Here is a 24,250-nt window from a genome sequence, read left to right as displayed (position 1 = left end):
CTATATTTTTTTAAACGTGCCTTTTTCTGTCTTTTCAGCTTGTGACTGCCATCCTGTTGGTGCAGCTGGCAAGACCTGCAATCAGACCACTGGACAGTGCCCATGCAAGGATGGTGTGACAGGCCTGACTTGCAACCGCTGTGCAAAGGGATACCAGCAGAGCCGTTCACCAGTGGCTCCCTGTATCAGTAAGTTGCTGTACCTGACAGCAGGGGCGTATCTGTAATGGGGCCACGGGGGGCCAGGGCCCCTGTAGATTTGGCCCTGGACCCCCCTACCGACGGCCCTCGCAACCCCCCTCCTGCCGCCAACCTGCCGTCGCCTACCTGTGCTGACGGGGGACCCCAACCCCCGCCAGCCGAAGCCGTCGTCCTTCGTTCATTTGTTTTCTTCTTTCTGAGTTTGACTCGTCTCTGACGTCTTGCACGTACACAATGTGCAGGACGTGTGCAGGACGTCAGAGTCAGCCTCAGAAAGAAGAAAACAAACGTACGAAGGACAACGGTTTCGGCTGGCGGGGGTTGGGGTCCCCCGCCAGCACAGGTAAGCGACAGCGGGCGGGGGGTCAAGAGGGTCACCGGGCGGGCAACAGTTGTTGGAGGTGGTTCTGGTCCTGGCGGCGGTCGGGGGGGGGGGGGAGGTGGCGGCAATGGCGGCGGCAGCAGCGGTGCCGGGGGGGGGGGGGGGCTAAAATGTGCTCCCTCACCTCGGCTCTGGACCCCCCTACCAACGAAGTCCAGATACGCCCCTGCCTCACAGTAATGTTTTGGAGAGACCTAGTACAGTACATATGTGGGAATAATGAACAGGTATCCTGTTTTATTGAAGCAGATAAGTTACAATGATGTGATAAACCTTTTGCCCCCTCAAAACAGTTAAGTTTTAAAGCAGTTTACAATAAAAGAGGAACAAGTACAATGAATGTTCTAACAAGTAAAAACAAACAATATAATTGCTTAACCAAAATCAAAGTAAAATAATCATCATCACAGTCAGAAATTGACTTACTATATCTATGATCTGGCAAAGACATTCTTGAAAATCCATGTTTTGAGAATCTTACGAAACTCAAGGTGGTTTGTTAAACTGCTCACTTCTATAGGTAACGAGTTCTATATGAGAGGACCAATGTAACAAAAAGTTCTGTTTCTTGTGAAAGTTAATTTCACAATTTGGAGCAATGGAAGCTGTAATAAACAACATTGAGATGAACACAGCAATTGAAAGTCACTACAAAGTGTCTACAAGAACCCATGCCATATCAAAGGAAATTCCAGAAGAGATGAGAAAAAAACCCCCGTTGAAATATATCAGTCTGGAAAAGGTTACGTGAGCCACCACTGAACTACAGTGAGAGCCATATCTCCAAATGGAGAAGACTTGGAACAGTGGTGAGTTTTTCTAGGTGTGGTCAGCATAGCAAAATCATTCCAAGGGCGCCAACTCATCTGGGAAGTCACAAAACATCCCAGAAGAACATTCAAAGAACCACAGGCCTTTCTAGCCTCAGCTAAGATCAATGTTCATGACTCCATAATAAGATAGAAACCAAGCAAAAATAGGTTTCGTAGGAGAATAGCAAGGCAGAAACTGCTTTTGTCCAACAGTAACATTAATGCTTGTCTCACATTTGCAAAAAAACACACCTGGATGTTCCTCAAGCCTTTAGGATAATGTTCTATGGACAAGCGAGTCAAAAGTGTAACTCTTTAGACAACAAAGGTCCCGTTATGTCTGGCGTAAGAAAGTCATACCAACAGTGAAACATGGTGGAGGTAGATGCTTCGCTGTTTCAGCGCTTGGAAAACTTGCCATTATTGAAGGAACCTTGAATTTTGCACAGCACCAGAAAATTCTTAAGGAGTGTGAGGGAGTGAGTGGTATAGCAGCAGGTGTCCCTAGGAACACTCCCTCACTGAAGGTGCAGGGTAGCCACCTTACTGCAGGTGGCACTGAGAGGCTGCAGTTTAGCTGCCTGAGAGCAGGTGGCGCTAAACTGCCAAAGTAGGTCAGAAGTTCGGGGCTCAGCGGGAAAAAGAAGGTTAAATGCCCTGGGAGATTGTAGAACCAGAGAGGCCCCAAGGAAAGAGGTCTCCAGGATCCTCTCAAGGAGTTCTGGCTTGGTTCCAGTACCAGAAGAGAGTTCCAAGGAAGAGAAGTGGCCCTAGCTCAGAATCTTGCATTCTTGTGTTACAGGAAATCTTAAGTCTATGCCTCCAAAGATTCTGGGGTTGTGTGATTACAAGTGAGGAAATTGAAGGCTGCCAATGTAGGCTAATTATCCCTTGGCTATTGAAACTGTGGTTATGATAAAGAAGTTATTGCAGGTTGAAGAGTGTACCAAGCCAGGGGCAGACTACTGGAATTGGGACTATATTGGAGAGACTTTGTTGGACTTACCAATTCTGTGAGAAAACAGGGCTGAATATTCTCCTTGTATGTACATAAATAAAAGTATTTTGACTTTTTACCTGCAACCTGTTCAAGTGTGTGCCACATTTGTTTGAGGTCTCGCAAACAGCCACAAGTCACGCTATCACAAGGAGGATGTCTGGTCATCTGTCCATGAGCTGAAGCTGAATCGTAATTGGGTGGTGCAGCAAGACATTGATCCAAAACAAACAAGCAAGTCTACAGCTGAATGGCTGAGGAAAACCAAAATTAAATTTTGGACTGGCCTAGTCAAAGTTCTGACTTGAACCCAATAGAGATTCTGTGGCAGGACCTGAAACAAGCAATTCATGCACGAAAACCTATGATTGTATCTGAATTAAAGCAGTTCGGCAAAGAGTGAGCTGAGATTCCTCAACAGTGAATGTGAAAGACTCAGGGCCGCTGAAGGGGGGGCAGGGGGAAATATTTCCCCTGGCCCGACCTCCAAGGGGGACCGGTCCTGGGTCTGCCACTGGCAAGCTTCTTCTTGCTGCCTGCTTCCAGGTCTGTCCTCCCCTGCTCCTGTGTGCCGCCCAGGACCCGTTGATTGTATTAGCGCAATATCACATTAATGCAATCATCCAGGTCCTGACTCCCAGCATGGATAGGAGCAGGAGAGGACAGACTGTGGGAGCAGGCATGCAGGAAGCGGCTTGCCGGCATGCCCCCCCCCCCCCCCCTTGGAGGCAAAGACAAAAAGGTGCAGGAAAGGTGGTGTGAGTGGGGGGGGGGGGTGCAAGAAGGGGGACGTCAGCAGTGTGAGGGGGGTGGCACGAGCAAGGGGGGCAGCCTGCAGCATTCCGGTTCTACCCCGGGCCCGGCCTTGTCTCTCAGCGGCCCTGGAAAGATTGACGTTAACTTATAGGAAGCATTTGATTGCAGTAATAAAGGTGGTGCAACCAGTTATTAAGCTTAAGGGGCAGTTACTTTTTCACATGAGTGATATGGATGGTGGATAACTTTGTTCCTTAAATGGAGTAGTAAGTAAAAAAAACTGTGTTATGTGTTTACTCTGGTTCCCTCTGTTGAATATTACATTTTGTTTAAAGATCAGAAACCATTCAGTGTGACATCTATCATGCAATAATAGGGTAAATCAGGAGGGGGGAAAACGTTTTCAGATCACTGTATCTGGATGACACTTTGGGTCAGATCCCTTTGGGATGGTCACATAGATGTTTGATGCATGAGTATCTGAGGGTTGTAAATGCGTAAAAAGATTTGTATGCATACGTAAGAGAGAGAGAAAGATGTGAATGTAAGGAAAATTCTGTTATGATCAGGAGAAGAGAGACAGTGTACATTTGGTTGAGGAGATTGTAGCTGATAAGAACACCATAAAGCACTTTTAAAAAGATCAGTGCTGCTATCGCCTGTGGGAAAATGATTGTGACCCTTTAAAACAGCTTATGCATGAGAAACTTTAGCCAGTGTTTAAAAATAAGTGAATGCTGCAAAAAAAATTGCTTGAGGTGTTAGGTGATAGAGTTTGTTACAGCCGCTTTTCCCAGTTTTATCCCAAGCATAAGAGCAGTATGTGCGTTGTCCGATATGCTCTAGAATTTAAAGGGAGCAGCATAATAGCCACAGCACTCCACCCTGAACTTACACCTACTTTGTGAAGGAGTAAACTGGGTAGAGACAAATAACAATCATGTATATATTTGGACAAATAGGAATCAGGGAGCAGAGACAAATACGTAAATAGTCAGTCAGTGATGGCTCCTCCTTTAAATCTCTTCAACTATCTTATGTCAGGAAGTATTTTTTCACAGAGAGAGTAGTGGATACTTGGAATGCCCTCCCGTGGGAGGTGGTGGAGATGAAAATGGTAACAGAATTAAAAAATGCGTGGGATAAACATAAAGGAATCCTGTTCAGAAGGAATGGATCCTCAGAAGCTTAGCCGAGATTGGGTGGCAGAGCCTGTGGTGGGAGGCGGGGCTAATGGTTGGGAGGCAGGGCTAGTGCTGGGCAGACTTCTACGGTCTGTGCCCTGAAAATGGCAGATACAAATCAAGGTCATGTATACACATAAAGTAGCACATATGAGTTTATCTTGTTGGGCAGACTGGATGGACCGTACAGGTCTTTCTCTGCCATCATCTATTATGTTACTATCCAAGGAGGTTAGGTTGAGAACAGGAGATGGTAAGAGGCTATTTATTTATTGGGATTTATTAACTGCCTTTATGAAGAGATTCACCCAAGGCAGTGTACAACAGGTACAGTTTAGCATAAAACATACAATCTTGTTAACAGCATAACAATAGCAAAATAACCAAGAATAAATATAACTATAATAAATGAGGTAAACTTGAAAACAGTAAATTGAAACCTAATAATAGAACTACCATTTAATCTAGCCCATTATGGGCCCAATTCTATATATGGCACCTAAAATTAACACACATTAGGCAATTGCCCCTGAGCATATTCTAAATACAACGCATTATCTACACGCGGTATTTAGAATACGTTTAGGCGTAGTTCATGCAACTAAGTCTATGTGCATCCATTTATGCCAATGAAAAGCTGGCATAAATCCTTGCACATAGATTTACGTGCACTGGCCCATATTTTATAACAACGCACGTAGATTTTGGAATGCCCACAAAATGCCCATTTCCAACCCCCTAAGCATGCACCTTTTTGCCTGCGAATGTTAGAATTTACACACAGTACATTACAGAATACACATAAATTCTAATTTTTGACAGTTAGTGCTCGTTATTGCTTGTTAAGAGCTGTTAACAACGCTTAACAGCTTGTTAAAACAATTAATCTATGCACATAGTTATAGAATATACCACATTTTCACACAGAACCGCGTGTAACTCTAGGCGTGCTATATAGAATCAGGGAGTATATGGGTTAAAGGCAGTAGGCGGGGCCACTGGTTCACCCATAACAAATAGTAAAAGATTATTAGAAATAACGGACTGACTAAGCATGGTCCATCTGTAAAAAGTCAAAAGCTGTTCCAGTTGGCTAGGCACTACCTTAAAAGGTGGAGGAAAATCTATATATATTTTTACTTATTTGACAGCTTTTTAATTTATTTGAAAGCTTCCCATATGTAGATATAAATATCATGAAATAAAAACTGAATATCACTAAAACAGCTTCAAAAAATATTGTAGCTGGTGGAAACAGCACTAATAAAGGCTGTATTTTGTGCTCATTTTTCTACACTGTTCTATACAATACAGTTATACACTGCCAAATTTCAGTGAGGGTATCCTGTTTAATGATGGGTTCATCTTAACTGTTGTTGTAATCTGCCTTGGGAAGCCTTGTGTTATAAAGATTGGATGTAAAATTAAATTCTCCTTTCATTGGGGCACATCTTCACCTCATTTCTTTTGTAAATGTATTATTATGTTTTTTAGCATGTTTCAGGGACAAGTGATTTTCATGTTAAAATAATAAAAATAAATATTTTCTTTCATGCAGATCTCTAATGCAGTCCTTTGGTTTTCTTATAGTTTATCTTTGTGATGACTTATACTGTGCCAAAGCTGGAAATACAGTGAGGGAGAATAATAGAATTCAGTAACATCCAAAACTTTATTGTTCGTTTTAATCATCTTTATTCAAACATGTTGGTTGATAAGCTTCATACAGAACAAGAAAAAAAACCCAGTGAACTGTCCAACATGGCACAATAAAATCTTTTGCTGAGCTCATGCTGACTCATATTCCTTCCACCAGATTTGTTCCTGTCATTCAGCACCAACTCGTTTACTGCTACTTTCCTTTAGTCATCATTACTCCCAGGACGCATCTATATACATTATTCAATATCTGTCTTATAAATAGTAGTAATAAACAATATTAAGTGCATTTTTTTTACAATATACCACTGCATTCCACAAAACAAAAGAAGCAAGTTCCCACAAAACCATTTTTCTCTTTTGATCTAGGCACATGAAAAAAAGATTTTAAATGCTCCCAGGTTTCAACCCAATTCATGTTTGATGTGGGATATAAATGTCATAACTAAGTAAATAAATAAGTAGATAGATACTCTAAATGTTGAGCACCTGATTTTCATAACATGATGTTTGTTTTAGTGTTTCTATACCAGGAGAAAAAAAAGTGTCTACACAAATCCAACATGTGCTAGGGAGTCCCTATAACCAGCCTCTACAAATGACACATTGATTACGATTTATAACAAACTAGTAAAAAAGGCCCTTTTCTTAACGCAATGAAACGGGCGCTAGCAATGTAATGAGTTCCTGCCATTAATGTTTCCACGGTTGTATTCTGAATATAATTGTTGTTTACATGTGTAAGATTTCTTTATATACAATATTTTTTGTGTAAACTGTGTTACAATGTGGTAAAAGTTTTCCTTGTTCTGGCCCTTCAATCAGTTTAACAATCACATCAGAAGAGCTCCTTACTCGTGAGAATGCAACATACAGTTGCCCATGTGAGAGACTGAGAGTGACAGTGTGTTTTACAGACAGTGTAAGAGAGAGATACACAGAGTGATTGTGTGTGTGTGTGTGTGTGTGTGTGTGTGTGTGTGTGTGTGATGTGTGTGAGTGACAAAGTGATTAAATGTTTGTCTTCCCTTCCGTTCTGTGCACTTGCCTCCACTGATGTTCGTACCTCCCTGTATATGATTGTTTGTTAGAGATTCAATCCACTCCACTTCCCTACTCCAAGTTCAATTCTGTCTGATTGGTTCTTCATTCCTGTGACGTCGCGTTTGTTTGCTTGGCAACTATGCAGCGTTCTGTTTCCTCGACGTGAGGGCGGGGATAGTGAGTGCCAATGAAACGCTGAACTACAGTCTTACGAACCCTACACTGCCACAGTGCCACAGAGTCAGCTTCAGAATGTTGGAGGTGCTTTTTATTATATAGGATTACTACTCTACCTATGAAAAGTTAATCCGTTATTATACTTCCTCTCTGTAGTGCTCAAGCAGGCATGTTTGAAAATATAATTGAGCTGAAATAATAAATACTACCAACAATAAAGAATGACAACGTGGATGCAGTATCTCATAGGTTTGTTTGCTTTGTTTTGAGTGTCGCCTGAAGCCAGATTGTGAGTCATGGAGTATGGAGAATTTGCATAGATAGTTCGTTAGCTGTTTGGCAACTATTCCTTCTATGGCTTTGGCCATGAGAGGGATCGATGCCACTAGTCTGTAGTTTTTAACATTACTTCTGCTGAGCTTCGTAGTTTTTGGGATGGGGTTAGTAATATGTTTCCTTTCTCTGTAGGGTAAAGACCTTTTGAAAGTACCTTTGTCGTGTAAGTTGTGAGTTGTTTGAAGAAACAGGTCAGGGATTCTTTTATTGTGTAATTAGGGCATATGTTCATCATGCAATAGGCTGTGGAGAATTTGGTTGCCATGTGATGGACCTTCTCCAGTTGGGTTCTTTGAATGAGGACCATACTCTGTCGGCCGCGATGGTTTCATTGTCGTTGTTTAATTCCTTGATAAAGGGCTGTATTGGTGTTTTGCCTTTTTTGAGATCATTCCTTAGGGTTATTATTCAGGTGCAAATTTGCATATAATTAGCTTACTAGTTTACTACATCACAGGGGCGTAGCTATGGGGGCATGGGCCCCGGCAAATTATGTCCAGGCACCTGGTTTGGCTGGCGGGGGTCCCAAACCCCCACCAGCTGAAGCCTTCTTCAGCTCCATCTCCGGCGCAGCCGCATTCCTGCCCTGCTCTTCTTGCTCCACCTGTCCAGTACACGCTGACGCTCCTTTACGTGAAGCAGAAGCAGCATCAGCGTGCACAGGACAGGAGGAGCAAGAAGAGCAGGGCAGGAATGCGGCTGCGCTGGAGACAGTGCTGAAGAAGGCTTTGGCTGGCAGGGGTTGGGGACCCCCGCCAGCAAAGGTATTTGCGAGGCGAGGGGGTACGAGGAGACGCGAGGCGGTGGTGGGGGGAGGTGAGGCGAAGCAAGGAGTGGCGGTGGGGGGGCGACAGGGTGGCACTCAAAATGTGCCCCCAACCTCGGGCTCTGGACCCCTCCCACCATAAGGTCTGGCTACGCCCCTGCTACAGTTGCATTAGAAGCCATGTGCTCGGCCATCAGCGCATGGCTCTAATGCAAGCTTTCTGCATCAACCCAACTTGAGCTTACTCTCATTGCTTCCCTGGCTGTTCTTCCACCATGGTGTGTGTTTCCTATATACTCAGTAAACACAGGAGTGGAAGTAGCCAACCACAATCTTCAAGGTGATCAAGAAAGTAATTTATCCAAAGCTGACAAATTGAACCCAACATGGCCATTTTTCGGCACCCAAGCCTTCGTCAGGTGTTCTGTTAAGTGTTCGAAATATTCATAAAAATTAATATAGAACAAATCAACTTATATAAGAGCTCAATCTCACTCATCTGTTGAAAAAGCATAAAGACGCCAACAGAGGAATCGGCAAACATACACTCAGGACAAATGACAGGGGAGAAGCAGCTGCATAGACTAGAAGCAAATATTTATTCTGCCCCTATGCTGTAGGCCTGCCATCACTGTTTCTGATCTGACAGCCAGGGAACAGGGGCAGCCTGTGAGGGGTGCAGAGATATGTAGGGCCATGTGCAGAGATTCACTGCAGGGCCTCATTTGCATTAGTCAGAAGGGGCTGAAAAGCAGGACCATATGCTGGGGAGGCAAGTTGGCCTTTCAAACATGGTAATATTTGTCATGTTTTACCAAGAGAATGCCCTGCATCAGGAAACTGGGCCAAAAATACAATAACAATGTTAAAAATTGGTAGGAGTGATCTCTTTTCCACGATGATCAGCTGCCAAAGTTAATGCATATATCTGTCTCTAAGCATCATAATGTGGATTTGATCATAAACTGAAAAATTATATTTTTCTTTTTGTGTTTATAATCCAGTAAAGAACCACGTGCTGACTGCTTTAGTGGACTATTGGCTTTTTTCCACTGGCTAGCTTTACCATTTGAATGCTGCTGACTCATCATGCTGCTGTCAGTCAATAATGTTAGCAAGCAGTTCCGCCTCCTCCAGGTTAGCCCAAACCAACTGATGCAATCCTTGATTTTCCCCTATTGAATCCATGGAAAAATGCATAGGCGCCCGGTATAAGAGGCTTGGGGAGGCTAAGCCTCCCCAGTGGGGTGAGTGGCGCCGTGAGTGTCCCCTTCCCTCCCTTTCCGTTAATTACTATCTGCCCCGCGCCATCTTTAATTTACCTCCGCTCCGTCCCCAGCGTTGGCCGCATCATTTCAATGCCCGCCCTGCTGCCCGTCTCTATTCTCCCCTCGCTCCCTTCGCGACGTGATTCGTTCTGCAGACAGAGTCCCGCCCTCAAGGAAATGATGTCAGAAGGCGGGACTCTGTCTGCAGCACGAATCACGTCGCGAAGGGGGCGAGGGGAGAATAGAGACGGGCAGCAGGGCGTATTTTGAAATGATGCGGCCGAGTCGACGCTGGGGATGGAGCGGAGGTAAATTAAAGATGGCGCGGGGCAGATAGTAAGCAAGGGGAGGGAAAGGGAAGACCCAGGGCCATAGGCGCCCGGTATAAGAGGCTTGGGGAGGCTAAGCCTCCCCAGCCGGGTGAGTGGCACCGTGAGTGTCCCCTTCCCTCCCTTTCCGTTAATTACTATCTGCCCTGCGCATCTTTAATTTACCTCCGCTCCGTCCCCAGCGTTGGCCGCATCATTTCAAAGCCCGCCCTGCTGCCCATCTCTATTCTCCCCTCACTCCCTTCGCGATGTGATTCGTTCTGCAGACAGAGTCCCGCCCTCGAGGAAATGATGTCAGAAGGCGGGACTCTGTCTGCGGCATGAATCATGTCGCGAAGGGAGCGAGGGGAGAATAGAGACGGGCAGCAGGGCGGGTTTTGAAATGATGCGGCCGAGTCGACGCTGGGGACTGAGCGGAGGTAAATTAAAGATGGCGCGGGGCAGATAGTAAGCAAGGGGAGGGAAAGGGGAGACCCAGGGCGCTGCTGGCCCAGATGGATGGAGGCAGGGGAGAGGAGAATCGGGCTGGGTATGGATGGAGGGGGGCAGGGGACAGAAGGGAATTGCTGGATGTGCATGGAGGGCAGGGGAGAGGAGGGTTGCTGGAATGGGTGGATAGAGGGGATGGCAGGGGAGAGAGGAGGGTTGCTGGACATGGGTGGGAGGATAGAGGGGATGGCAGGGGAGAGAGGAGGGTTGCTGGACATGGGTGGGTGGATAGAGGGGATGGCAGGGGAGAGGAGGGTTGCTGGAATGGGTGGATAGAGGGGATGGCAGGGGAGAGAGGAGGGTTGCTGGAATGGGTGGATAGAGGGGATGGCAGGGGAGAGAGGAGGGTTGCTGGACATGGGTGGGTGGCTAGAGGGGAGAGCAGGGTTGCTGGACATGGGTGGATGGAGGGCAGGGGAGAGAACAGGGTTGCTGGACATGGATGGAGGGGAGGGCAGGGGAGAGAGGAGGGTTGCTGGACATGGGTGGAGGGGAGGTCAGGGGAGAGAAGATTTGCTGGACATGGGTGGGTGGCTAGAGGGGAGAGGAGGGTTGCTGGACATGGGTGGATGGAGGGGAGGCAGGGGAGAGAGAGGAGGGTTGCTGGACATGGGTGGCTAGAGGGGAGAAGAGGGTTGGTGGACTTGGATGGAGGACAGGGAAGAGAGGAGGGTTGCTGGACATGGGTGGAGGGAAGGGAAGACAGGAAGGAGATGCACATGAATGAAGGGGAGAAATTCTGGACATGCATGGAGAGGAGGGAAGACAGAAGAAGGAGATGCACATGGATGGAGGGGAAGGGAGAGAGAAAAAATGCTGGGCATCGATGGAGGGGAGGGAAGAGAGAGGAAGGAGATAAGATGAGGGAAAAGGGAGAAAACCTGCACATCGATGGAGAAAATAGGCAGAAGCTGGATCCACTGGACAGTCAAGTCTGCAGAGGCCCCAGCTTTTACTTACGGATGTAAGGCAAGAAATGAAGAAGAAAGGCGGGAAGTAAAGAAATAAATGGAAAGGAAGCCCTGGAAACGGAGTTAAGAAGACAGATAGCAGCAGAATCGGATACTTGGCCAGCATGATCAGAAAAACAGTCACCAGACAACAAAGGTAGAAAAGATCATTTTATTTTCATTATAGTGTTTGGAATATGTCCACTTTGAGAATCAGGTGCTCAACATTAAAAGTTTATATTTTTTACTTATTTATGGCATTTTATCCCACATTAAACATGAATTAGGGTGTTTTGTGGCTCTACATGAGAATTGTGATATTATGATCCTTTGTTTCATATTGTTGACGGTCTGCTTTTTCCGTATGGGTGGTATATTGGTGTATTAGGTTCTGCCCGGTGTAATATTTATGGTACAGTAAGGTTCTGAGTGTGTTTTTGCACAAAGTTGTGCATAGTGTTTTGCAGTTGAGCGATTGTGATTAGTATATGCTTTGAGCAACCACTTTATTCTTTGACATATGATACATTGCTAATATCTAAATTTAATAAAAGGTATTAATTGTGACTTTTATTTATTTTTTTCTGTGTTATCAGACAATTATGGATTTAAGCTCCACCCATGGCCTCACCCCTAACCCGCCCACTTTAGCCTCCACAAACAGTTGGGCCACTGACCGCCTATGGAAAAGTGACTTCATGCATGCAATGGGGAAAAACCGGGACTGGATCCTTCTTTTGGGGTTGACCGGGGTGAAGTGGCAAATCTACCAAGCAGCCAGTCACTGACCAGTTTCAACTCATATGTGAATCTTTTTTCTTTTTCAGAAATACCAGTGATTATTACGACCCCGATAGTCACCAGCACAGAAGAACCAGCTAGTAAGTTGATATGCTGAATGCTCAAATATTTGCAATGTACACTTTCTCCAGTGCTCTGTGAGGGTATCTGTCGTGGAGGGCCTCCCTGCCATCATCCTACACTGTGCATGGGAATGAGAGACTCTTCTCTTTTGAGCACCAAACTTGGTCATGGAAAATAAACCATCCAAAAAAAAAAAAGACAAAATATTTGCAAATCAAGTTTTAGAAGTCCCATTTACTTTTGGAAAATAGCCAAGAAACTTGACAGAACTTCTTAGTATATCTTTTTTTTTTTCTAAAACCAGCCAACATTAGTTTGAGATCTAGTTTATATGCCAACACTCCATCATTTCTGAAGAGGGACGCTTGCTGCTTTTTAATTCAAAACTGCTTGTTAAATGTCAGGGAGTGTTTCCTGATTTCTAGCGCTCAGAAACATGAGATACTAATAGCATTAACCAGTGCACTTCAGTCCTGATCTGTAGAGCACACTTCTGGTTTGTTGTTGGGCCCCCACTCTGGTATTTACTTCAGTCCTTTAAGAGCTGCAGCCAGATCTGGTTTTCATATTAACAAAAATATACCCGTTACCTTATTTTTGAGATCACATGTATGCAAATTTATCTTTTGAGTATTCATCTTGGAAAAGAGATGGTTGAGGGGAGATATGATAAAGGGGTCTATAGAATACTGAGTGGAGTGGAAGAGGTAGACGTGAATTGCTTGTTCACTCTTTCTAAAAATACTAGGACTAGGAGGCACGCAGTGAAACTACAAAGTAGTACATTTAAAACAAACTGGAGAAAATATTTCTTCACTCAACATGTAATTAAACTCTGGAATTCATTGGCAGAGAATGCGGTAAAAGTAGTTAGCTTAGCAGGGTTTAGAAAAGGTTTGGATAATTTCCTAAAAGTCCATAAGCTATCGCAGGGCCCCTTTTACTGCAGCGTGGTAAAAGGGGCCCAAAGATAGGACTAACCTTTATGTGGTCCCATTTATGCGGTTACTCTGGCCAATTAAGTGCTAACTGTGCCCCCAGAATGCCCCCTATATAGCCAGTTTTTCCTTAGGTATTAACCACTAATTTTCAGCGGCAACAACCAGTTATGTGTCACTGAAAATGATCAGATAGCCCCAAACAACTGATTTAACCAATCAGCGGCCATGTATGACCAGTTAAATTATTTTGGGATATCGAACCCCATAGTGACATTTGTAGTAAAAATTTATGCACTCAGCCCTAGTAAATTTTCAGAGGCCAATTTGTGAGCGTAACTCTCAAAATTAGGAGCATAAATCCTTTGAATATCAGGCCTTATGTTTATGTGTAGAGCCTGCAGGGTTAAACCAGACCACCCTTTTTTGGTTTATTAATAAAACTTGGGCTCTGTGGTGTTACTTGAAAAGGCTCCAGGCAAGAGAAGGAGCCCCATCCTGCTGGATCAGGCTGTGGTGGGATACCAGAATTACAATTCCAGGCAAGTAGGGACATGAAACCAGGACTGCATCAACCTGCCCTGAGAATCTGATGTCATTTGGAGTTCCTGTACAGCGATGACACAGAATCACTTGCTGTGGTAGAACACATGTTGCCCCTGTACTGAGCTCCATCACCAGAAACCAATGCGGGAAAATACAGAAGAAGGGAAAGGCTTAGTGTGGCAAAGTTTACAGTTCTAATTCTGCTTCCTTAACAGACTCCCTGGGTTTTCAGTCAACAAAATGAAGCTGTCCTTTCCTTTTCTTGGTGTAAGTTTCAGACAACAACTGTAACACTTCTCAGGAACGGGATGGGAGATGAAGTGGATAATTCTTGTTGGTTCTTGGGATATTCTTCCTGAAGGATGCAAATGTTTGCTTGAAGTCTTTCCTCCTGCAGTCAGATTAGTCTATTCCAGCAGATTTCGTGCTTTAATACAATCACTCTTTTGTGGTCGGAATTTGCTTTCAGAAAGTCTTTTTTATGCTTTATGATGGTTTTGCCCTTTTTATTTCATTAGGCTTGTTCTTTCCTCACAGTTATCCTTGCCTGACTCAAGGGTGGAGACTACAGTTCACTTTTATACATTTTTATGCCACATTTCTGTGGTTTTCACTTTTCCCTCCATCTGTGTTCTTTTCTTCTTTACTCTTATCTTCTGGAAAAGTGCTGAAGCTGAGAAGAAGCTGAGAGGGGGATTGGAGTAGTTGTGAGTTTCCCCCACAGCCAGAAATTCCTTAATCTGCCTTCTAGCTGGAGTGAGAGTGGGGATATAGAAACTGCAAGGACTTTGTTTTCTTCAGGGGTGTCCTGCAGTTTCTTCTGGTTCTACAGCTCAGTTGGAACTGGGGCTGGATCCAGTGCCATGAACTGTGGATTCTCCTCACTATTTGACATCTCCTCTCAGTTCACCTGGAGCAGCTGTTACAATGACTGCTCTTGGCTGAGGTATATGCATCAGGGCTCCTTCCAGGCCCCTGCAGGAATCATAGGGCCCTAACTTCAACCACAAGGTGGTGCCATGGCACAATGACTGGGACTCTCTCTCCCTCCAGAGGCTATGATCTTTCACTCCACAGCACTCCTAGTCTTGATTGGCTCGGGGAATGGAAGATCAGATCTGGGAACCAAATGCAGGTCCTTTACATAGCGATGCACAGCACTGCCACTGAGCCACCAGGCCAGTTCAGGAGGTGTAAGATCCTTATAGCATGACTTCCATATCATTCTCACTAATAAATCTTGATGAGAGAGCCTAGGACTGTAAGAACTGAATATTCCACAATAAACCCCAAAGAGAAAAGGAGAAGAACAATATGTTCCTTAGAAAGCAGAAAGAACAAAAAAGTAGAGACCACCAAGGGGATAAGGATGTCTCTAGAGCCACACTCAGGTTAATAATTTATTGATGACCTGCCACAGTGTTTCAGCAAATACCTGCATTAGGGGTCCTTAATTCTTTATAAGAATAAGCTCAATGTGTTTGCACAAACACTAAGCTCCTCATACAATTAAGATGATCCAACAAAGACTCTGTTGCACCAAGCTCACATGTCCTTTGTCACTGCAAAAGTAAATTATTAACCTGAATGTGCCTCCAGTGGCATCATTATCCCCTTGTCCATCTCCACCTTTTGTTCCCACAGTAAGCCTACCATTCCAGGCAGTAACTTCCCCTAGCCGAGCCCAGCTTTGGCTATGAATGTATCACTTTTAGTATTATTTCCCAATTCTCTCTGATTATTCCTGTGAATTCCCCCATAGTCACCTCCTCTACCTGGCCAAAGTGACTCTAGCAGGGAGAGGTTATGCGAGGAGGAGCTGTGAGCTTCCCTTCCCTCATAGACAATGCCCCCCAGTGCCAGTACCATTACTCCTGGAGGCTCTTTTTTTTTTCCTGAGGTTTGAAGCCAGAGGAATAAAGATCTGAAAGGATTTTTTGCTTTTCATACTTTTTGGCAGGGGACATGAGTGAAAATCCATCCAAGGCAACACTCCTGGTTCCTTTTGAAACAGAAGCTCTGCTGCTTTTCAAATGTTAAGCATTGTAATTAGGGACATCAAAGCAGGAACAGTTTGGAAAAGAAAATCAGTTTCCCCCAAACCTTTATTCCAGGGCTAGAATCCAGAGCAAGTCAAGAGAATCAAAGTGTCCAGACTCAGGTTAAACATAGCATAGGGCTTCAAAATATTGCTTAATGTTCTCGCTGTGGTGGAAAGAGAAATCAGATTGAGAATAATTTCTTTTGCATTATTAGTGGTGTGGCCTAAGATACTGATTTTTTTTGTGCACTTTTTTAAAGGTGTCTATCAGGGGCATTTTAGAAAGAGAAGGGCGCCCATCTTCCGACACAAATCGGGAGAGGGGCGTCCTTCTCTCAGAGTCGCCCAAATCGGCATAATCGAAAGCCGATTTTGGGCGTCCTCAACTGCAGTCTGTCGCGGGGACGACCAAAGTTCACGGGGGCGTATCGGAGGTGAAGCGAAGGCGGGACTGGGGCGTGCTTAAGAGATGGGTGAGGACGCCCATCTCTTAAGCACGCCCCAATCCCGCCTTCGCTATGCCTCCGACATGCCCCCGTGAACTTTGGTCATCCCCGCGATGGACTGCAGTTGAGGACGGCCGATGATGGACGGCTGATAATGGAAAGAAGAAGGGCGTCCCTGACGAGCATTTGGTCGACTTTACTTGGTCCATTTTTTTTCACGACCAAGCCTCAAAAAGGTGCCCAAACTGATCAGATGACCACCGAAGGGAATCGGGGATCACCTCCCCTTACTCCCCCAGTGGTCACCAACCCCCTCCCACCCTAAAAAAACATTTTTTTAATTTTTTGCCAGCCTCAAATGTCATACCCAGCTCCATGACAGCAGTATGCAGGTCCCTGGAGCAGTTTTAGTGGGTGCAGTACACTTCAGGCAGGCGGACCCAGGCCCATCCCTCCCCCCACCTGTTACACTTGTGCTGGTAAATGTGAGCCCTTCAAAACCCACCCGAAACCCACTGTACCCACATGTAGGTGCCCCTTAGGGCTATGGTAGTGGTGTACAGTTGTGGGGAGTGAGTTTGGGGGGAGTTTGGGGGGGCTCAGCACCAAAGGTAAGGGAGCTATGCAGCTGGGAGCAATTTGTGAAGTCCACTGCAGTGCCCCTTCTGGGCTCTTCTGGACTTTGGGGTATTTAGGGCAGCTCCTGCCTTCTATAAGCGCCTTTCCAACAAGGTCTTCTGCCTTCCCTTATGATCTTGCTTTGCCTGCTTGTCTCCAAGTTCCTGCCTAGCTTGCCTTTCCGAGTTTCAGCCTTGCCTCAACTCCAAGTTCCTGCCTTGCCTTGACTTCAAGCCCATAGTCTTGCCTAGTACTTTGCTTAGTGCTGTGCCTAGCCTGAGCGACTCGTCTTCCATAACCAGTGTCCGGCTATGGCCCAAGGGCTCACCGTGCCCTGAGTTGGGACAGATTAGGTCCTTTTTGCTAGGAGAGCAAGGACACTGTGGATCTCCTACTGGGATGAGGCTTCCCTAGAGTTCACTTGTTCACTTTCTGCATTCAAGATTCAGATTTTTGCTGAGAATCTACCTAGGAATTTTTTTCAAGTTTCATTGTCATGTGACGTGCCTGAAGAACCAGACCACAGGGATATGGTCTAGGACACCTCTGATTCTATAGGGGCCTGTGGTTTCAAGGACCCTTCTTGGAAGTCTGTTAGTCCTGCTCCTATGTTCCTAAGAAGGTTTGTCAGTTTCCTGTTTCACCGTGCCCCGGACCAAGGAGAGGAGGCCTTTGAAGAGGGGTCACTGTCATAGCCCCAGGCCATGCCTCCCGCCCAATGCACCTTCTTTCTTCTTGGTGGGTCCCATGGTGTTCGGATTTGTGGATGGTGGTCAGTTCTGGCGGGCCACAAGTGCGGCTGCCCCCCGGCATCTGGTGGCAACCAGTATTGGACTTCTGAGGTCTTTTAGAGAGTCTTCTTCCGGCCTGAGGGGTATTTAGGGCAGTTCCTGCCTTCCATCGAGGCCTTCGCAACAAGGCATCCTTCCTTGATGTGCCTTCCCTTGTGTTTTTGCCTTGCCTGCTTGTCTCCGGGTTCCTGCCAAGCTCCAGTCCTTCCTTGTTTCCAAGTTCCTGCCTAGCCTGCCATGCCGAGTTCCAGCCTTGCCTTGACTCCAAATTCCTGCCTTGCCAATCCTGTCGAAGCTCCAATTCTGCCTAGTCTCCGAGCTCCAGTCCTGCTTAATCTCTGAGTTCCAGTCCTTGTCCACACTGTCTGACTTGCCTTACCTTGCCAAGCCTTGTCTTGCCTTGCCTAGTATTTTACCTAGTGCTGTGCCTAGCCTGAGTGTCTGGCTACAGCCCAGGGGCTCACCATACCCTGAGTTGTGACACCCAATACTGTGATAAATTATCTGGGCATGGTTCGATGCCAGTTTATCCATATAAGTTGCACCACCGAAGATATAGTCCTGAACTTATATGAATAAGTTCTCCATATAAAGTTATGATTGCTATTGATGTAGTCCACTTATACAGATACATTTATTGAAGCAGTGGCTAAATATTGCTGCTATATAGATAAATTTAGGCCCCACCCCATGTCCCTGACCATTCCTAAATCTGGATGGACATCAGGTTGTCCATCACTGTTTATCCCTTATGCAACCCTGGAATTTTAAAGACAACCACTTATGCAATTAGAACAATTCTGGTAGCATAAGTGCTTCCAATGTCATCCGCTAGATCAGAAGTGAGCAGCCTGCAGCCTGTTGGCCGAATGTAGCCCGCCATTCAATTTTATGTGGCCCACAAGACCAAGAGAAGAATACACAGAAAACACTAACCAGAATTTTGGTGATTTTAAATACTGTATTTCACAAATATTTTCAGAATAGCCAATCTAGCAATTTGTTTCCATTGATTTAGTTAGATTTTTACTTATTTATCTCAGAAGGTCTATGAAACTTTGTTTGCGGTTCCACCATTGCATAATGTTGCAGCCCGCAAGGGGTAGTATTGACATTTGTGCAGCTCTCTGTGTATAGAGGTTGCTCACCTCTGCACTATATTAACCCTTTAAAGCAGTGATTCCCAAACTTGCCTTAGGGGAACCCCAGCCAGTCAAGTTTTCTGGATATCCATAACGAATATGCACAAAATAGATTTGCATTCCAAAGAGGCAGTGTATGCAAATCAATATCGTGAATATTTATTGTGGGCATCCTGGAAACCTCACTAGCTGGGGCTCCCCCAGGACAGCCTTGGGAATCTCCTGGAGGAATTACTTAATGGTTAGAGCAGCAGACTCAGAATTAGAGAAATCTAATTCTGCTCCTTGTGATCTTGGGCAAGGCACTTAACCCTTCAGTGTATCAGAAGCAAACTTACCCCCACATACAGTGGGGGAAATAAGTATTTGATCCCTTGCTGATTTTGTAAGTTTGCCCACTGACAAAGACATGAGCAGCCCATAATTGAAGGGTAGGTTATTGGTAACAGTGAGAGATAGCACATCACAAATTAAATCCGGAAAATCACATTGTGGAAAGTATATGAATTTATTTGCATTCTGCAGAGGGAAATAAGTATTTGATCCCCCACCAACCAGTAAGAGATCTGGCCCCTACAGACCAGGTAGATGCTCCAAATCAACTCGTTACCTGCATGACAGACAGCTGTCAGCAATGGTCACCTGTATGAAAGACACCTGTCCACAGACTCAGTGAATCAGTCAGACTCTAGCCTCTACAAAATGGCCAAGAGCAAGGAGCTGTCTAAGGATGTCAGGGACAAGATCATACACCTGCACAAGGCTGGAATGGGCTACAAAACCATCAGTAAGACGCTGGGCGAGAAGGAGACAACTGTTGGTGCCATAGTAAGAAAATGGAAGAAGTACAAAATGACTGTCAATCGACAAAGATCTGGGGCTCCACGCAAAATCTCACCTTGTGGGGTATCCTTGATCATGAGGAAGGTTAGAAATCAGCCTACAACTACAAGGGGGGAACTTGTCAATGATCTCAAGGCAGCTGGGACCACTGTCACCACGAAAACCATTGGTAACACATTACGACATAACGGATTGCAATCCTGCAGTGCCCGCAAGGTCCCCCTGCTCCGGAAGGCACATGTGACGGCCCGTCTGAAGTTTGCCAGTGAACACCTGGATGATGCCGAGAGTGATTGGGAGAAGGTGCTGTGGTCAGATGAGACAAAAATTGAGCTCTTTGGCATGAACTCAACTCGCCGTGTTTGGAGGAAGAGAAATGCTGCCTATGACCCAAAGAACACCGTCCCCACTGTCAAGCATGGAGGCGGAAATGTTATGTTTTGGGGGTGTTTCTCTGCTAAGGGCACAGGACTACTTCACCGCATCAATGGGAGAATGGATGGGGCCATGTACTGTACAATTCTGAGTGACAACCTCCTTCCCTCCGCCAGGGCCTTAAAAATGGGTCGTGGCTGGGTCTTCCAGCACGACAATGACCCAAAACATACAGCCAAGGCAACAAAGGAGTGGCTCAGGAAGAAGCACATTAGGGTCATGGAGTGGCCTAGCCAGTCACCAGACCTTAATCCCATTGAAAACTTATGGAGGGAGCTGAAGCTGCGAGTTGCCAAGCGACAGCCCAGAACTCTTAATGATTTAGAGATGATCTGCAAAGAGGAGTGGACCAAAATTCCTCCTGACATGTGTGCAAACCTCATCATCAACTACAGAAGACGTCTGACCGCTGTGCTTGCCAACAAGGGTTTTGCCACCAAGTATTAGGTCTTGTTTGCCAGAGGGATCAAATACTTATTTCCCTCTGCAGAATGCAAATAAATTCATATACTTTCCACAATGTGATTTTCCGGATTTAATTTGTGATGTGCTATCTCTCACTGTTACCAATAACCTACCCTTCAATTATGGGCTGCTCATGTCTTTGTCAGTGGGCAAACTTACAAAATCAGCAAGGGATCAAATACTTATTTCCCCCACTGTATGCTTGAGAATGACTTTATGAAATTACCTCATAGAACACGTATACTGTTAGAGCTGGTTCTGCATGCTTGTATATAAAGGGATATAGGCAGGGCCGCCGAGGGGCAGGGGAGACAAAATTCCCCGGGCCCGGGCCTCCAAGGGGGGCTCAGTGCTGCAGTCCCTGGTCTCACCTGCCTGCCCTCAGCTCTGTCGACAGCCCCTCTCCATCCGCCACCGGGCCCCCTGCATTCAAATTGATTCGGCAGCGCCTCACCTCCATGTGAAATGCAGCAGCAGATCGCCTCCCTTTAGGCCTTCCCTCCCTGTGTCCCACCCTCATCTGATGTAACTTCCTGTTTCAGCGAGAGCGGAACATGGAGGGAAGGCCCGAAGGGTGGCAATCTGCCGCTGCGCTTTCACACGGATGTGAGGCGCTGCCGAATCAATTTGAATGCAGGGGGCCCGGTGGCAAATGGAGGGGGGCTGTCGACAGGGCTGGGGGTGGGTGGGTGGAGACTGGGGGACTGCAGCGCCGGCGGCCTGAGTAGCGATTGGGGGGCAGCGGTGGCGACAGCTTCGGGGGGGCCGCGGCGGTGGTGGCGGTGGGGCCCTGGGGGTGGCCTTACCCCAGGCCCGGCTCAGTCTCTCGGCAGCCCTGGATATAGGCATCTATGCCCCCATTTTTTTAGGTACCTGTTCTAAACACACAGATTTACAACACACAACTCCCTAAAACAGGAGGGGGCATAGCGCTTATATACCGATCTCATCTCACGATTGAAACCACCGCAGAATCTATAACTACCCACCTTGAAATAGCCTCAATCAAAATTCACCATAAAACCCTGATCGACCACCTAAATTGTGTCCTATTCTATAGACCACCATGTAACTGGAACAAAAGCCAAACGAACTTTATGGACTTTGTTTCAAATATATGTGTATCCAACTCCAATACACTAGTACTAGGAGACATTAACCTTTACCTTGAAGTCCCAAGCTCAATCAACGCACGAGAATGCAAGGACTTCCTTCAGTCATGTGACCTTACAGGGCCACGTATGCAAACAACCCACATGAAGGGTCATACACTAGACCTCATCTTATACAAACTATCCACTGATCAGAACTTAACCATAACACAAACTGGATAGGCAGAAACACCATGGACTGACCATTACAAACTAAATATATCCCTAAAATGACGAAAAAGGGGCCCTCTCCACACATGAGAATACACAACTCACACCACGAGAGGCCAGCTAGACCCGACTACCTTCTGGCAACAGATTTGCAAAGACGACTGGACAGCACAAACGGAATCTATATCTTACCTCTCAGAATGGGACAAAAGATGCAGACACATACTAGACAAAATAGCACCATTACAAACAAGAACCTCACGCAGACACAACTCAATACCATGGTTCAACGAAGAACTGAAAAAACTAAAAACACAATCCAGGAAACTGGAACGCGCATGGAAAAAATAAAAGACAAACACACACTCAATGCATGGAAACAACTACAAAGAAAATACAAATATGCAATAAGACAGACCAAAAGATCGTACTATAAAACTAAAATTGGGCTGGACTGCAAAAACATGAAGAAAATATATAACCTCATGAACAAACTACTAGACACCACGCCAGTCACTTCAACCAATACCGACATCCCATCTGCTGAAAACCTTGCTAAATATTTCAATGAAAACTTCATAAATGGTCTAGACCCAACCCCTGGCGAATACCCTGCTGACCGAATATGGTCAAACTTCGCCCTCCTCAGCACCAACACAGTTACTCAGGCGATCAAACAATACTCCAACAGCCACTGTCAACTGGACACCTGCCCCAGCTACCTACTACAATCCATCCCTCACCGTTTCATAACAGATCTCACTTCCCACTTAAACTTCATGCTCCAACAGGGTAAATACCCTGAAGAAAAAGGCAACATCCTGCTCACCCCAATACCAAAAGACACCAAGAAAAAGACAAACGACATTACCAACTACTGCCCAGTAGTATCTATCCCATTAATAGTCAAACTAATGGAAGGACTGGTGACCAAACAACTCAATGACTACATAAACAAATTTGATATATTACACGAGTCACAATCAGGGTTTGGACCCCTACACAGCACTAAAACAGTACTACTCACTCCCCTAACCAGGTTCAAGCAGGAAATAGCAGTAGGCAAGAGCATTCTCCTCCTCCAATTTGACATGTCAAGTGCGTTCGACATGGTTAACCATAACATACTGCTAAGAATCCAAGAATATTTCGGAAGCAGTGGGAATACTCTCAATTGGATCAAGGGTTTTCTAACTACAAGAGCATATCAAGTGAAATCAAAGACAAACATATCGTCACCATGAAAACCAGAATGTGGAGTACCACAAGGATCACCACTATCACCGATCCTATTCAACCTCATGATGACCTCACCAGCCAAGACCTTATCCACCCAAGGCCTTAACCCATTTATCTATGCTGATGATGTTACATTATACATCCCCTACAAACATGACCTAGCAGAAATCACCAACAAAATCAAGCTCAGCTTAAACATCATGAATTCATGGGCAAATGCATTCCAACTCAAACTCAATATAGAAAAAAAACACACTGTCTCATCATATCATCCCAACACAATACATACAAACCCACAAACATTAACATCCCAGGATACACCCTCCCTATCTCAGACAGCCTGAAAATTCTCAGTGTAATAATCGACTGTAACCTATCACTAGAGACCCAAGCGAAATCCACCATAAAGAAAATGTTCTCCGCAATGTGGAAACTCAAATGCCTGAAACCATTCTTTCCAAGGGAAATATTCCGGAACCTGATACAGTCAATGGTACTAAGCCATGTAGACTACTGTAATGGAATCTATGCGGGATGCAAAGACCAAATCATAAAGAAACTTCAGACCGCCCAAAACACAGCAGCCAGGCTAATATTTTGAAAACCGCGTTTTGACAGTGCCAAACCACTCCGAGAAAAACTGCATTGGCTACCAATCAAAGAACGTATCACTTTCAAAATCTGCACAACCGTTCATAAAATACTTTACGGTGAAACACCGGGATACATGACAGACCTCATCGACCTGCCAACCAGAAACACTACAAAATCCACACGATCATACCTAAACCTCCACTACCCAAGCAACAAGGGACTCAAGTACAAATCCACCTATGGATCCAGCTTTTCCTACTTAAGCGCACAAATATGGAACGCATTGCCAAAAGTAGTAAAAACTATGCTCTCACCAACTCTTTTTAACCTAATGATGACACCATTAGCCAAATTGCTGTCCAACCAAGGACTCAACCCATACATCTATGCAGACGACGTAATGATATACATCCCGTTCAAACAAGATATAACTGAAATCACAAATGAAATCACACATAGCCTCCAAATAATGAACTCATGGGCGGATGCATTCCAACTAAAGCTAAACGCAGAAAAAACACAATGTCTCATCCTATCCTCACAATACAATACAAATAAACCCAGTACCATAAATACCCCAGACTACACTCTACCGGTCTTAGACAGCTTGAAAATTC

The 24,250-nt window shown here is 45.3% G+C and overlaps 1 protein-coding gene across 2 annotated transcripts in view; it reads left to right on the top strand.

Annotated features, from left to right (window-relative positions):
* Positions 1–24,250, top strand: part of NTN3 (netrin 3) — a 273,099-nt gene that overhangs the window by 209,107 nt on the left and 39,742 nt on the right. For both annotated transcript variants that reach the window (XM_030213328.1, XM_030213327.1), the window contains exons 4-5: positions 39–188; positions 12,177–12,230. In XM_030213328.1, coding sequence (XP_030069188.1) covers positions 39–188; positions 12,177–12,230 — 204 coding nt within the window. The remainder of the gene's footprint in view (positions 1–38; positions 189–12,176; positions 12,231–24,250) is intronic.

The sequence above is a fragment of the Microcaecilia unicolor genome, chromosome 8, assembly GCF_901765095.1.
Source record: "Microcaecilia unicolor chromosome 8, aMicUni1.1, whole genome shotgun sequence".
In the NCBI taxonomy this organism is placed as follows: domain Eukaryota; kingdom Metazoa; phylum Chordata; class Amphibia; order Gymnophiona; family Siphonopidae; genus Microcaecilia; species Microcaecilia unicolor.
The sequence above is the reverse complement of the archived record's forward strand: the minus strand, read 5'-3'. Positions and strand labels throughout refer to the sequence as shown.